Below are 15825 nucleotides of genomic sequence, written 5' to 3'. Positions count from 1 at the left end.
AGCTTTTGTGAGTATGCACTATTTCTATTGTATAATAAAGTGCTGTGGATGATGTAATAGGCGTTTGCACCCTTTGTTCTATTTTGTTATAGTAAGAAATATACTCATGGTATTTTTAAAAACAATTACCAAATAAAGGCCACATATGTGCTAAAAAAGGTGTGAAAATAATACCCAAAACACAAATTAATTGAATACTGCACCATTTTAATATATTAACTACATTGTATTCTTATGAACGTGTTCAATGAAGGATATGTAGTACTTAGTTGCACTCTGGAACAATAGATTATGAGTTTGAATATTTCATGCCTTAACTGGCTAGTATACTGTATGAGTATATGACAAAAGTCTGAAAGCTTGTTCTAAATATGTGAATCTCTAGCATGTTACTAGACTTCTATCCATTAATTTCTCTTTAATTAGCTAATGATCAGCCTGATTTATAGATGTGCTCAGTGCAGACCTTCATCAGGAAAGAAAGTGTAAGGAAAGCATATATCGTAAACCTCTCCAGTGACAACACAGAAAAGCCACATAATTCTTCTGGAATTTCTAACCTTAACCCAGTCTATCCAAAAATTAAAAAAAGAAAAGATAAATAAAATACATAATAGGGCTTTACATGTCATATTTGTACAGTAATTGTATTGCTAAAATCTGCTAAAAGATAGAAATAGGATTTTCTCCTTACTTGTGACCTCTGATCATAGGTTATACGGCCAAGAGACATGACACTGCTTTTCCTGCAGTCCACAGCTACAAGTACTTGATCTCTTTGTAGAGAATTTCTAGATGTATTCATGATTCCACCAGTGATCTGTCGGCTTGTTATGGGGGTGCTTTCCAGATGTCCATTTGGTGTCATCGGCACTGTACAAAGCTTTTGATCTAAGCGTACAACATTATAAACATAATGTGTTCATACACCAACATCAGTAAATTACAAAAAATATTCTAAAGATAGATAAATAGACAGATAAATAAATAGAAAGGAATAGAGGCACTCATATGTGTCCATACAAGAGGAGTTTCTGTTTAAGATTCCAATGGATTGCAGACCATCATTGTCAAAGAAATGAGGCTAATGAATGTCCAAACATATATACCCCTGAATCTCACCCCCAAAACACCAAATATGAGGTCTATACAGTATATAAATTATTCAGGGCCAGTTTACACCACAAAAACTTACTCCGGATGCGTTTTTACTTACAGTTCACACCACACTTCTTTCCGGTGCATGTTTTTAATACATTTTGCTTTGTTCCTGTATGGATCTGTGCAGAAAAAATGCAGTATGTACTACTTTGGTTTCTGCACCTAAAACTGACTGGAACTGATTTCACTGGTGTGAACTAGGGCAATTGGAATAAATGGAAAATACTGTGCAAGCATTTTTGATGCAGAAAAAAAAAACACACTGGACCGCATCTGGTGTGAACCAGCCCTAAATGTGTGGATGTGACAAACATTCCAGCAATCAGGATGAAAATTGTTGTACTTCCTCTGTTGGGTGTTTCCTATGTTGTCAGCACCATCTAGTGGCCACAGTATTTTTTCCTGATTTAGGTATTTCTAGAAAAAAAACTAATCATGGGTACTAGGTGGAGCTGACAATCTAACAATCACACATATTAGAGAAAGTACAGCAATTTTTGCTCTGATTGCACAAATGTTTGTACATCTGCATGACAAACATTTTATACACAGACCCCACAGTGAAGGCATCACATATTGCAATTTAATAGGTGCAGGGTGAGGTAAGGTCAAATGGCAGTAAAAATGAATCATAACAATAGGGGCAAAACAGTTATCATCTAAAAATACAGTGTAGATGATGGATCATCAAATTAACTGGATGGTGTTAATAAGCAATCATTTAGAATCACAAAAAAAGGGAAAAAACTGATTAAAAAAACAAACAATACTGCATCCCCATGTGCTTGAAAGCCGGGGCAGCACAGTGGCTTAATGGTTAGCACTTCTGTCTGACAGTACTAGGGTCACTGGTTTGAATCCCAACCATGGCACCACCTGCCTGGAGTTTGCATGTTCTCTCTGTGCTTGCGTGGGTTTCCTCCAGGTACTCCAGGTTCCTCCCACACTCCAAAGATATGCTGGTAGGTTAATTGGATCCTGTCTAAATTGGCCCTAGTATGTGTATGTATGAATGCAAGTTAGGGACCTTGGATTGTACACCCCTGAGGGTTAGGGACTGATGTGAATATACAACATATGTATGTAAAGTGCTGAGTAAATTTACAGCTCTATATAAGTACCTGAAATAAATAAATAATAATAATAAAAAAAAAAAAATGGCCACCAGTAGACATAGTTATCAGAGGAAACACATCACAAGAAATTGCCATACTTCCTCTATTATGTGTGATTTCTATATTGTCAGCCCCATCTTGTGGCATTAATACATTTTTTTCTTATTTAGTATTTCTTAAAAAACATATTATGGCTATTAGGTGGTGTTGACAATATAGGATTCACACATAAAAGAGAAAGCGGGGCAATTTTTGCCCTAATTGCGGAAATGTTTGTCACAGTCGCATGACAAACTTTTTAAACATAGACCCCATAGTGATGGCATCACATAATGGCTGCCTGGAGACATAGTCACCTAGGTTGGCTTTGTAACAGGAAACATGCACATTACAAGAAAGAGTCAATAAGCTGCAGCTAATCATACTTCAAATTTGGTATGTACTATGATGATGAACAAAAAAGGAAAACATTAGCAATATCAAATAAAAAAATAAATATACATGAAAAACTGAAAAGTATACAATGAAAAACAATACACGAGGACTACTGCAGTCTCATAGACCATGGCTGTCATGAGACACAATTATCTGAAGTGCTGCACCAAAATTGTGTAAGTGCAAATAACAATAACCAGTTTGAAAGGGACTGGTAGTAACCGAGGACTGCCAAAGACTCCAATATCCCTGATGACAATAAAAACAACTTCAGGAAGTGTTAGTATATAAAGGAAATTGATGTAACAAAGTAAACAAAAATAAACAAAATACATAAAAATAGGGAGCACTGGAAAGCACAGCCTACAGAATTTTATAGGTAGGCAACTTTGTTCCTAAGAAGGGTAAGCTATTGCATCGTCTGCCAGATTTGTACTGTAGTGAAAGATGTCTACAGCACAGAGCAGTTACATTTATTGATGAGCCTGAATACTTTTATAACATGTGAGTGGTCCTATTGAGTGTTTTAATAAAGTTAGTCCTTGCTGCACTTTCCTTTTTCTCTTATTGTCCATACAGAGCTTGCTTCTGCCCCCGAAGAGCCTGCCTGAGTAAACTGACTTATTGACGTATATTATTCTGAAATTATGGATTTATGGATTTATATATTATTCTGAGAGGCCAATACACTCTGTTGTGCCTATCTGTTTTTATTTAAATCTGGAGATGCCAAACCACATTTCAAACATCTAATTTTTCCCTTATAGCATTGTGTTATATATTTTAATAGAGGTGTATGCCATGTTCATGATTTTTAAATAAAACTCTCTCAGATCAGTATTAATTGTGATCTCATGAATCATAATATAACCCTTAGACACAAAGGCCTCATGAGCACTAGCATAATAAAATACAATGGATCTTGCAGCCAGAAACTGACAGCAATATCCTGCTTAAAATGTTGTCTGCATGCATATAAATGATGTATGCAAGTCCACACTATTGGTTGCTAGGGCGCTAGGCAGCTTGAGCCATATGAATCCCAGCAACTAAGTCAGTTGCATACTTGCAATTGTGGGCAGAGCTAGAGCTCTTTCTATACATTGGGTTTTGCAGTTTTCAATCAGGTCTACTCTGATGGCCAGTGGAAGGAGCCATTTCTGCTGTGGGTCAGGGGCCAATCAAATTATAGACAGAAAGAAACAGCTTCTCCACTGGCTGTCAGAGTGGATCTGACTGCAACACTCAAATATGCTGGCTCCACCCCATATTTTCCCACTGACTCCTCTCTCTGGCCAGTCAAATACAGATCACTGACCATCAGAGCAGACTTCATGGGGAACATCAACATCCCATCCATGCTGTCTTTGCCCATAAGCCCATGGATCCTCCCCGGACCAAATAAATATGAACAGGAGAAGGTTCCTTCCGCTGGCCATCAGGGCAAACCATGTTACATCATCCCTGAATGAATGAGTTCCTAAATGTCAGCTGCATGTGTGCACAATGACTGCCCCCTCCTCACATGAATGATTCATTTATTCTGGGCCAGCATACAAACATCAACAGAGTCTAACCAGCGGCAATGCTTACTGATTACCACTTGCACTCCTGAGGATTTACCCCCCCTTAATGACCAGACCTCTTTTTGCTACTCGGCACTGCACTAATTCAACTGATAATTGCGCAGTTATGCAATGCTGCATCCAAGCGAAATTTACGTCCTTTTTTTCACACAAATAGAGCTTTCTTTTGGTGGTATTTGATCACCTGTGCGCATTTTATTTTTCACGCTATAAACAAAAAAAGACCGAAAATTTTGAAGAAAACAATATTTTTTACTTTCAGCTATAAAAAATATATCGTAAACTCAAAATGTATTCTGCTACATGTTTTTGGTAAAAAAATCCCAATAAGTGTATATTGATTGCTTTGTGTGAAAGTTATAGCGTCTACAAACTATGGCATAGATACTGCAATTGACGCAATTTTTTTTGCTATACAGCGCTGCGCTAGTTTAACGGACAATTGCGCGGTCATGCAATATGGTACATAAATGAAATTTATATCCTATTTTCACACAAATAGAGCTTTCTTTTGGTGGTATTTGATCACCTGTCCACTTTTTATTTTTGGCGCTATAAACAAAAACATTTTTGAAGAAAATTTATTTTTCACATTTCGGTCATAAAAATATCCCACAAAACTATGTTTTTGGTTAAAAAAATCCCAGTAAGTGTATATTTATTGCTTTGTGTGAAAGCTATAGCATATACAAACTATGGTATAGATAGTGGAATTTACACAGCTTTTACTTTCTGACTGCTCATCACATTTCTTGAGGTGCTAAAATACTGGGATAGTACAAACACCCGCAAATGACCCCTTTTTGGAAAGTAGACACCCTAAGCTATCTGCTGAGAGGCATATTGAGTCCATGTAAGATTTATTTTTTTCCACAAGTTTCTGGAAAATGACAAAATACATTTTTTTTTACACAAAGTTGTCATTTAAATGATTTATTCCTTGCACAAGCCATGGGTATGTGTGGAATTACACCCCAAAACATTCTGCTACTTCTACCCTGTATGGGGATACCACATGTGTGAGACTTTTTGGGAGCCTAGCCATATACAGGAGCCTGAAATCCAATGACCACTTTGAAAGCCTGAAGGTGCGTAACTTCCTCATTTCACTTCCTCAATACCTATCACAGTTTCGAAGGCCCTGAAATGCAGGAAAGCACCAACTCCCCCCCCCCCCCAAATGACCCCTTTCTGGAAAGTAGACACCCCAAGGAATTTAAGAGGCATGGTGAGTATTTTGCAGGTCTCATTATTTCTCACAAGGTTTTGAAATATAAAAAAAGAATAGAAAAAATTTGTTTTTGTTTTTTTTCTTCATTTTCCAAAAACTTATGGCAACAAATGAGATCTGCAAAATACTTACCATGCTTCTTATCAAATTCCTTGGGGTGTCTACTTTCCAAAAAAGGGTCATTTGGGGGGGTTAGGTGCTATCCTGGCATTTCAGGGCCTCCGAAACGGTGATAGGTAGTCTGGAAGTGTAATGAAGAAATAAAGTCATTTAAAAGCCTGCAGGTGCTTATTGGATTTTGGGGTCCTGTACTTGGCTAGACTGCCAAAACGTATCTCACATGTGGTACCCCCATACTCGGGAGAAGTAGCAGAATGTATTTTGGGGAGTAATTCCACATATACCCATGGCATGTGTGAGCAGTAAATCATTTAAGTGACAATTTTGTATAAAAAAAAAAAAAAAATTCATTTTCCAAAAACTTGTGGTAAAAAAATAAATTCTTCTATTGATTTAACATGCCTCTCAGCAAATAGTTTGGGGTGTCTACTTTCCAAAAAGGGGGAATTTTGGGGGGTGGGGGTGTTTTATGCCCAGCATTAGAAGTTTATGCCACACATCACTCACTCTTCTAACCACCTGATCAAGCCTTTTCTGGATTTTTTTGTTCACATGAAAAAAAATCAGTATTTTTTGCTAGGAAATTAATTTAAACCCCCAAACATTATATATTTTTTTAAAGCAGACACCCTAGTGAATAAAATGGTTGGTACTCGAGCAGCGATTTTTCAAAAGCAATTTAAAAAAAAAAAAACACTTTTTTTACTTTTAATGCACAAAAACAGAATATATTGGCTAATTATTTGATAAGATATAAAAGATGATGGTATGCTGAGTAAACATGACATGCTTTAAAACTGCGCATGCCCTGTGCAATGGCGACAACTGCATACATTTTTAATATCCATAGGCAACGCTTTAAAAGCCTTTAAAAGCTACCATTTTAGATTTACAGAGGAGGTCTAGTGTTAGAATTACTGCCTTTGATCTGACATTTACAGTGATACCTCACATGTATGGTACAACCGCTGTTTACATACCGGCACAGGGTCAACGCTTGTGCACACAGGTGTGCGTGCATGGGAAGGGCGAGGTTTTTTTTTAAAGTTATTTTAATTTTTTAAATTATTTTTACACTGTACCTTTCATTTTTTTTTTTTGATCACTTTTAATGCTATCACAGGGAATGCAAATATCCCCTATAACTTCAATGGGCATTGTCATATATTCTTTTTTAAGAAATCTGGGGTCTATCAGACTCTGGATATCTCCTCTGCCCTTACATTATGTAATCAAACCAAGATCGGTGTGATCAGATGCTTTCCCAATTTACAAATGGCACTGTTTATAGCCTACGAAACAGAAGTGATGAAATGCTTGTAGCTTTCAAATTCTTACACTATAGAGATGATTGGCACCACTCTAGTCTCCAATCAGCTCTATGGTCAGCTGGCAGAAACACCAGCTGCATTCTCAGGTTCCCCCGATGGCACGGGACTGCCCAAAAAGGCCATGGAAGGCAGTGGGGGAGGGGGGGCATCATATTCCGCTGCTTGTAAAAGCAATCCTGCAGCTAATTAGCCACTAGGATTGCTTTTACATGAAAGCCGATCGCCGGCTGAAACAAACGATACCAGGATGATGCCTGCAGCTGTAGGCATCATCCTGGTATAACCATTCAAAATCCAGTGATCAGAGATAGGACTTGCTGCCTGGAGGGAGGAGCCTGAACATGGCGGGGGGGAGAGCTCGAGGTGAGAGCTCTCCGTCAAGCCAGCCGCCCATCCCACGGGAAGACCTGCCAAAGCCTAGGAGAAATGTAATTGATAATACCTGCCTGTGAGAGGAGGAGGCCGGGGGGCTGTGGAGTGTGGAGGTCGCAGGACCGGACGGAGCTCCGGGTGGACACTGCAAAGAGGTGGTGGTAAATTCCGTCAGGCGCGGCAGGTGGCCTGGAGCCAGAAGGACGTGGAAGAAACCACGTCACCTGCCGCAAAGGAGCTCTGGGAGGAGGATAAGCTGGCCGGCGTTCCTAGGTGGAGGAGGATGCCGGTTCTCTCCTAAAACAGTACGGGATTTGTGTAAGTGCCCCTGACCATAGAAGACCAGGGAGGAAGCGGACCCAGAGGGGGGAATTTCCCCCTATATCCATATCCATCTTCTGCTTAAATCCCTCACATTCCCTCCTCAATCACCATGCAAAGAACAGTGGAACTTCGAGAACGGGGCTGTGGGGAATCATAGACCCCAGAAGGAAATGCGAGAAGACAACAGGAGGGTGAGTGAGCGTGGCAAAGCTATTTGCATTTTTTTATATTGAAAAAACTGAATTGTGACGCCAGAGTAAAGGGGGAGATCACCCAGGGGGCCTAAAAGGAGAAGGGGAGAGAAGCACTATAGCATAAGACCCGGGGGATATAGACTCTGGTAGAGAGGGGAATTTTAAAGTGACGAACAGGACAATAAAAGAAGAGAAATCCCCCCCGCACACCCACCTCGCACCCTCCCCAGAACTTGGATAAGAGAACTATATTGTTGAGCGACATGAAAAATAAAGTGGCCAAAGGAAGTGGGCCCAAGGGTTCCCTAACAGGTACAATTAAAAAATATATACCACCACAGTGGAATTTGACGCCAGAAAGACAACAAGGAATTAGTGAAAGAAGTGTATTGGAAATCAATGTGGAAGATAGCCCTAGACTATCCCTAGGAATGGCTAATAGCGGTCAACAGATAAAGGAAAGAACGGAAATGGGAGAACAAGAAAATGACCTACAGATGCCAAATAAAAAAGAAATAGCAGACATGTTTAACAGTCTTGAAAAATCAATAAAAGAGGAGATAGCAATACAGAAAGATCTGGGGCAAATGCTATTAAGGATGGAAGAGACGGAGGGGAAAGTGAATAAAAATGCCCAAAACATCTCGAAGTTAGAAAAAAGGATGATAGAAATGAGAAGAGAACAAAGAAAGCTACTATGTAGAATTGAGGATCAAGAAAACCGGGATAGGAGAGGTAATCTAAGGATACGGGGAATACCAGAGATTTCACACAGAGAAAATCTAACGGGTATAATATGTCAAATTTTGAATACCATAAGGGACAGATCTGCATCAGAGACTCTTAATTTGGACGGAGTATATAGAATAGGAAGGCCCCAAGCTGAAAAGAGTAAAGAAAAACCGAGATAAGTAATTGTAAAATTCCATAATTATGAGGATAAAGAAGAGATATGGAAGAAGATCAAAGGGAGAACAATTATTAAATGCAGAGAAATAAATATCCAGATTTTTGCTGATTTGTCTGCAGAGACATTGATAAGAAGGAGATCTTTGAAACCATTGCTGGAGCAGATGAGGAAGCAAAATGTACAGTACAGATGGGGATTCCCGGCGTGTTGGAAAAATGGAAATACAGCAAGATTAAGAGTTCCTGAAGATATGAGAGACTTTTGTGAGAGACTTGGTCTGCAGAGAACTGAGATACCTGGGTGGGAGGATGAGGAAGGAGAGATAGGGGATACTGGAAAGGAGAAACGGCAGGTAGTTGGAAGAAGAAATAGGGAGTAGAGAGTGGAGGGAGATGGGAGAATTTTTTTTTCTTTTTTCTGCCATATCCCCCTCCCCCATATTTTGCTCCCCTATTTTGCTCCCCTTATGTACTATCCCACTAATACATGTCCAACTAGATGGGTTGTTGGAGAGTTCATTTTTTTTTTTGAGAGCGGGGGGATATGGAGAGGGGTAGGTGGCTGGCGAATCGTTCATGTTTGGAGTAACACCCTAAAATTTAATCTAAAGTGGGATTAGGACCACAAATGATTTGTAGGCGAAAAAATAGCCGGAGGGTGGGGGGGAGGAGGGAGGGAGGAGGGAGGGATAAAGGTAATACTCAGCATAAGGAAAGGAGATAGGTTAACTTTATGACTTATAATGTTAAGGGGTTAAATTGCCCAGAGAAGAGAATTAAGATACTTAGAGGTGATTGTAGCTGTATTAGTGCATTTGCGACAGGAACAATTGAGTACTGTTTGTGATACTTTTTTTATTTGCACTAACATACAATTTAGAGGACAAGCTTTCGGGGAATGTCCCCTTCTTCAGGTCTAAGCAGTACTGAAACAAAGATTTAGCAGAATGTTGGAAGAGATGTAGGGGATGGGAGAAAAAAAAAAAACAGAGATAAGATACAGCAAAAGCAAAGTCTGGTGGGGGGGGAGCCAACACTAGCAGAGGCAGTCATGCTTGAGCTGATAGTCATAAAACTGTTGGATAATGATTGAGGAATCCCATGTCCAAATATAGGCCGTTATCTTTTGTGTCAAATAGAATTATCATTCTTAGTTCAAAAGTTTTTCTTTCCTGAATGGATTTGAAATTTCCTAAAACATTGAGGTCTTCCATAATGTGGTCTGGTTGTGCGAAATGGTGTCCCACAGGTGTGCAAAGGTCATTTTTATTACTTTATGGTATGTCTGTGCAAATTGATCCTTGTTTGCAACTTCTGTCCTGTTTCACCAACATAAGATCCTTTGTTACACTTTCTGCACTGTATAAGGTGCACAACATTACTAGAGGTGCAGCTGTATGAGCCGGAGATATTGAAGATCCCTTTTGAGTGTCTGACACTTTTTGATGGATTGATTTGGTTGCAGTTTGCAGCGTTTTTGCAGGGTTTGCATCCATTGTTTGTGACATCATAATCAGAAGGAAGTTTCCTACTGATTAGCTTATTTCTGAGGTTGGGGGGCTGTCTGAAAGCTAGTATTGGTGGTTGCTGGAATATTTCTTCAGAGTTTCATCCTCTGTTATGATGGGTTGTAAATCTTTGATTATTTTTCTAATTCCTTCTAGTGCTGGGTTGTATGTGGTTACTAGAGGTACACGGTTGTTTGTTTTTTTCTCCTGTACTGAAGTAGATTTTCTCTTCAAGTTCTCAAGGATGTGTTAATGCTGGTGTTGATAGTTTTGTCCTTGTAACCTTTCTTATGGAAGGCATCTGCTAGTGTCCCGAGATGTTTATCTCTGTCTCTTGGGTCAGAACATAATCGGTGGTATCTAATGGCCTGACTGTGTATGATGGCACGTTTCGTGTGTTGGGGTGGAAGCTAGAACTGTGGAGGTAGTTGCATCTGTCTTAGTTAGATACTTAGAGAGATACAAAAAAGATTTATTGAGGTAGTGTTTATACAGGAAACCCACTTAATGCAAGAAACAAGCATGAAATTGTATTCTAAGCACTATCCAATATGGTACTATGCAGACTCCCCAACTAAACGTGCTAAAGGAGTAGCAATTGGGTTTGCGAAAAAATATAAGGTTTTGTCTGGAAGAAAAAATGGAGGATCAGGAGGGAAGATTTTTATTTTTAAAGGGAAAATTGCAAGACGTAGAATGTACATTGGCAAATATATACATCCCTAATAAAAAACCGAAAGTCTATCTAAAGAACATATTGAAGAAACTATGGGATTTTAAGAAAGGTAAATTAATTGTGGCAGGAGATTTTAATTGTTGCATGGAACTGCAGATGGATATGACGTCACATGTGCCGAGAGAGGGGAATAAATATTTGAAAGTACTAAGGAAAACATTACAACAGTGTCAGTTGGTAGATAGTTGGAGAATTAAAAATTTGAATGATAGAGACTATACATTTTATTCGCATGCACATGAGACGTATTCAAGATTGGATAATATATTGCTAGATAACAGACTCATTGAGTCTTTGGTGAAAGCAAAGATAGAAGTTATAACACTATCGGATCATGCACCTGTCACAATGAGGTTGATATGGGGAAAAGAACATAAAAAGATGAACATGTGGAGATTAAATGAGACACTTCTTCAGGATCATGAGACAGAGGAGAGAATTAAAAGAGAAATAGAACAATATTTTGAAAGAAATGAGACTGAGGAGGTGTCTGTGGCGACTGTGTGGGAAGCCCATAAGGCCTATATTAGAGGAATTTTAATAGCGATTGGGGTGAAAAAAAAAAGGAAAGGAATGAAAGAATTAATACACTCCTTAGAGAATTGTTTGAATTAGAACAGGTGCATAAAAAGAGAATAACCAAACAGACCAAGCAGAAGGTTATGGAAAAACGAGAAGAAATAAATAATCTAATGGAAGAGGAAAAGAGGAGAGTATTTAGTAGGGATGATTAGTGAGAGATATCGGTGGGGAGATAGACCTGGGAGAGCTCAAAGAAAAAAGAAAGGTAAGAACTATATAGAGAAAATAAGAGATAATTAAGGAGAACTAAAATATTCTACTAAAAATATAGCAGAAGTGTTTAAAGAGTATTATAGAGTATAGAGTATTAAAGAGTATTATAGTAAATTATATAAAATTATATAATATTAATTCTCAACGCTCCATAACAGAAGAGGAAGAGAGAAGTGAAAAAAGACAGACATACCTAAAAGAAGTGGGGTTGCCGAAATTGAGAGAAGAGCAGTTAACTTCCCTGGAGAGACCAATATCGAAAGAAGAAATCCAAAGGGCATTGAAGAGCACTAAGGTAGGGAAAAGTCCGGGACCGGATGGGTACACCGTGAAATATTATTAAAAATTTAAAGATCAATTGATACCTAAATTGAGTGCATATATGAACGCACTGGGAGGGAGATGGAGATAAGAGAGCAATCCCTACAGGCCCACATAACAATAATTCCAAAAAAAGGGAGAGATGGTACACAGTGTTCTAGTTATAGACCAATATCCCTGTTAAATATAGATACTAAACTATATGCAAAAGTGCTAGCAGATAGGTTAAAAGACTTAATGCCGGAGTGGATTCATATGGATCAGGTGGGGTTTGTCCCTGAGAGAGAGGGTAGGGACAATGGATTAAGATCGTTGTTGCTTATACAAAAAAGTAAAAGAGAACAATCTTCTGTTTTGTTAATGTCGATAGATGCTGAGAAAGCATTTGACAGATTAGACTGGTCTTATATGTTAGATACACTGAAAGTTTTGGGAATAGCTCCTATAATGAGAATATGGATAGAGAAATTGTATAGTAAGCCAACGGCGGCAATAAAGGTTAATGGGGAAATATCAGAGAACTTTAAGATGTATAATGGGACCCGGCAGGGATGTCCACTGTCACCTTTGTTGTTTGTCCTATCCTTAGAATCCGTTTTGGAAAAAATAAGGAAAAACATAGATATCAGGGGAATTTGTGTAGGAGAGACAGAACATAAAGTAGCAGCATATGCTGATGATTTGCTGTTCTATGTAGATAACCCAAGGATAACATTACCCAATTTAATGAGGGCACTGAAGGAATATGGGGAGCTGTCGAACTTAAATATCAATCCAACTAAAACGGAAATCTTTTTTTTTTTTTTATTAACATTTATTGATTTTCAACAAAACACATTTTACCATCATTTTCTCCAATTAAAAAAAGGAAACAAAACAATATCATTCTACTACCATGATTATCCCCCTAAAATATCTTTATTCCCTCCCACTTACCATCCACATTCATCTCCCACCCTCCTGCCCCCCCCCCCCCCCCCCCCATCCCAACCACTCTGCGTTTTCCTACCTCCTCACTATGGAAAGCAATCAAAGTATGTTTAATAGGTTATTACATCTTCATATATTTCACCTTTCCTTTATGATCTTCCTATTTTTTCCATTTTTCATAAAATGTCCCCATCTTGTCTACATGCACATAATAAAGTTTCTCCATCTCACAAATCTGATTTACTCTAACTACCCAATTCTCTTCTGTTGGCACTTCCTTTTTTCGCCAGAACCTGGGTATTAGACTCTTCGCTGCACTCAAAAAATACCATACACCCGAATCCTTATATAATTTTACTGACAACTCTGTATCGTGGAAAAGACAAACCTCTGGGTCTAACCTAATATTGATTTCAGTAATCCTTCCTACTAAGTGAACTATTTTCTTCCAAAATGTTTTTATTTTTGAGCACTCCCACCATATGTGATACAACGTGCCTATCTCCCCGCAACCCCTCCAACACAATGGTGAAATCTCCCTATTCATTTTATGTTTGATTTGTGGTGTAATGTGCCATCTTATCAAACACTTTATTTCCACCTCTCGCATGCTAATATTTTCGTGAATTAATCTATATATTTTCTTCTGCTTCCCCTCGTCTATTTCCATCCCCAAATCTCTTTCTCATTTCCCTATATACATTGGTTTTGTGCTGGTGTCTAAATCAGTGAATATCTTATATATTTTAGCAATTCCGTGCTTTCCATCTCCCCGTGATTCCAACAATTTTTCAAATGGATTCCAATCCTTTCTAGTTCTCAAAGGCTTGAGTCTCCCAACAAAGTGCTTCAATTGGTGATATCGCCACTCATCCATCCTATTGAAAACATCTCCTTTCTTCTTTTCCAACTCTTTATATGATCCCAATTCCTTCCCCACCATTATATCTCTCAATTGCGCGTCCTCCTTTATAATCCATTTTCCTGTGATACCCTCCCTACCTGGGGTGAAAAACTGTTTTCCTTAGTGGTATTAACAGTGAATTAAAAACCCACCCCTTCTGTCTGTGCAATATTTCCCAAACTCTTAAAACATTTAACGTATACATGCTTGTGTTAACATCTAATCCCCTGTATTGTGCGGGCACCCATATGATCCCAACCAGATTTGTTCCACTCAGTGTATTTTCAATTTTGGCCCAACTTTTCCCAGGATTGTGCGTCCAATCAAAAATTCTTGCCAATATTACAGATTTATAATATCTTTTAAAGTCTGGTACTCCCAACCCACCCCTCTCTTTATTTCTACTCAACGTTTCATAGCATATTCTAGGTTTTTTGTTCCTCCATATATATCTTGTTATCATTTTTTTAAGTTCTTTAAAATATACCTCTGGACATTTGATTGGAACCATTTGGAATTTATATAAGACTTTGGGCACAATTACCATTTTTATCAGATTTATGCGTCCTATCCAAGACTGGTTTCCTCCCCCTAATCTCTTTAATTCCTCTTTAATCTCATTTAGTAGTGAAATATAATTTAGTTTATACAATTTCTTAAATGAAGCAGAAAGTTTTACCCCTAGATACTTTAATTCTTTTTCCTTCCATACGAAGGGAAATTCTTCTTGTATTTTTTCTTTTTCACTGTTTGTAAGATTTATATTTAAAATCTCAGTTTTTGTTGGGTTAATTTTTAAATTTGATACCTCCCCATATTCCTTCATTAACCTCATTAAATTTGGGAGAGTTATCCTAGGATTTCCCACATAGAACATCAGGTCATCCGCGTAGGCCACCACCTTATGTTCTCTATCTCCTATCCATATTCCCTTTATATCTATATTCTTCCTTATTGTAGATAGCAATAGCTCCAAAGATAAAACATATAACAAAGGGGACAGTGGACATCCCTGTCTTGTTCCATTTGACATCTCGAAAAACTCAGACCTTTCTCCATTAACCATAATAGCTTCTGAGGGCAGTCTATATAACTTTCCAATCCACTCTCTCATTCTAACTCCCAGCCCTAGCGCTTCCAAGGTGTCCATCATAAATCTCCAATTCACTCTATCGAATGCCTTTTCGACATCAATTGACAACAACACCACCAGGGTTTTCCCTTTTCTACTTTCTTGAATGAGCAACAATGATCTCAACCCGTTGTCTCTGCCCTCTCTTCCTAGGACGAACCCCACCTGATCCTCGTGTATCCAATCAGGCATTAAATCTTTCAAACTATTTGCCAATACCTTTGCGTACAATTTAGTATCTACATTCAACAATGAGATTGGTCTATAGCTTGAGCACTGGGAGACATCCTTATCTTCCTTATGAATTAAAACTACATTAGCCTGTAGAGATTCTCGCCTCATTTCCATCCCCCCCAGGGCGTTCATGTATACCTTCAATTTGGGTATTAACAGTTCTTTATATTTTTTATAGTATCTCACAGTATACTTATCTGGCCCCGGGCTTTTCCCGCCATAGTACTTTTTAATGCTGTTTTCATTTCTTCTAGTGTAATTTCTGATTCTAGGGAGTTCGATTGTACTTCACTCAGTTTTGGTAGGCCTGCGTTTTTTAGGTATGTTCTTTTTTCATCATTTACTCTTTCAACTTTATTTATAGTATCTTGGGGGATGGTATTTTACAGCTTACTATAATATTCCTTAAATACTTTAGCAATGTCTTTAGTTGAGTGAACCACTTCACCCTTGGGGTTTCTTATTTTTTCTATATAATTCCTATTTT

General features: G+C 38.3%; 1 protein-coding gene across 3 annotated transcripts in view; it reads right to left on the bottom strand.

Moving 5' to 3' along the window:
- CACNA1I (calcium voltage-gated channel subunit alpha1 I) overlaps positions 1-15825 on the bottom strand; it is a 1904325-nt gene that overhangs the window by 555571 nt on the left and 1332929 nt on the right. For all 3 annotated transcript variants that reach the window (XM_089683626.1, XM_089683627.1, XM_089683628.1), the window contains exon 14: positions 695-891. In XM_089683626.1, coding sequence (XP_089539752.1) covers positions 695-891 — 197 coding nt within the window. The remainder of the gene's footprint in view (positions 1-694; positions 892-15825) is intronic.

The sequence above is a fragment of the Staurois parvus genome, unplaced genomic scaffold, assembly GCF_062004578.1.
Source record: "Staurois parvus isolate SC_StPar_1 unplaced genomic scaffold, SC_StPar_1.0 ptg000316l, whole genome shotgun sequence".
Classification (NCBI taxonomy): Eukaryota; Metazoa; Chordata; class Amphibia; order Anura; family Ranidae; genus Staurois; species Staurois parvus.
Note: the sequence above shows the minus strand (reverse complement) of the source record. Positions and strands in the feature narration are given on the sequence as shown.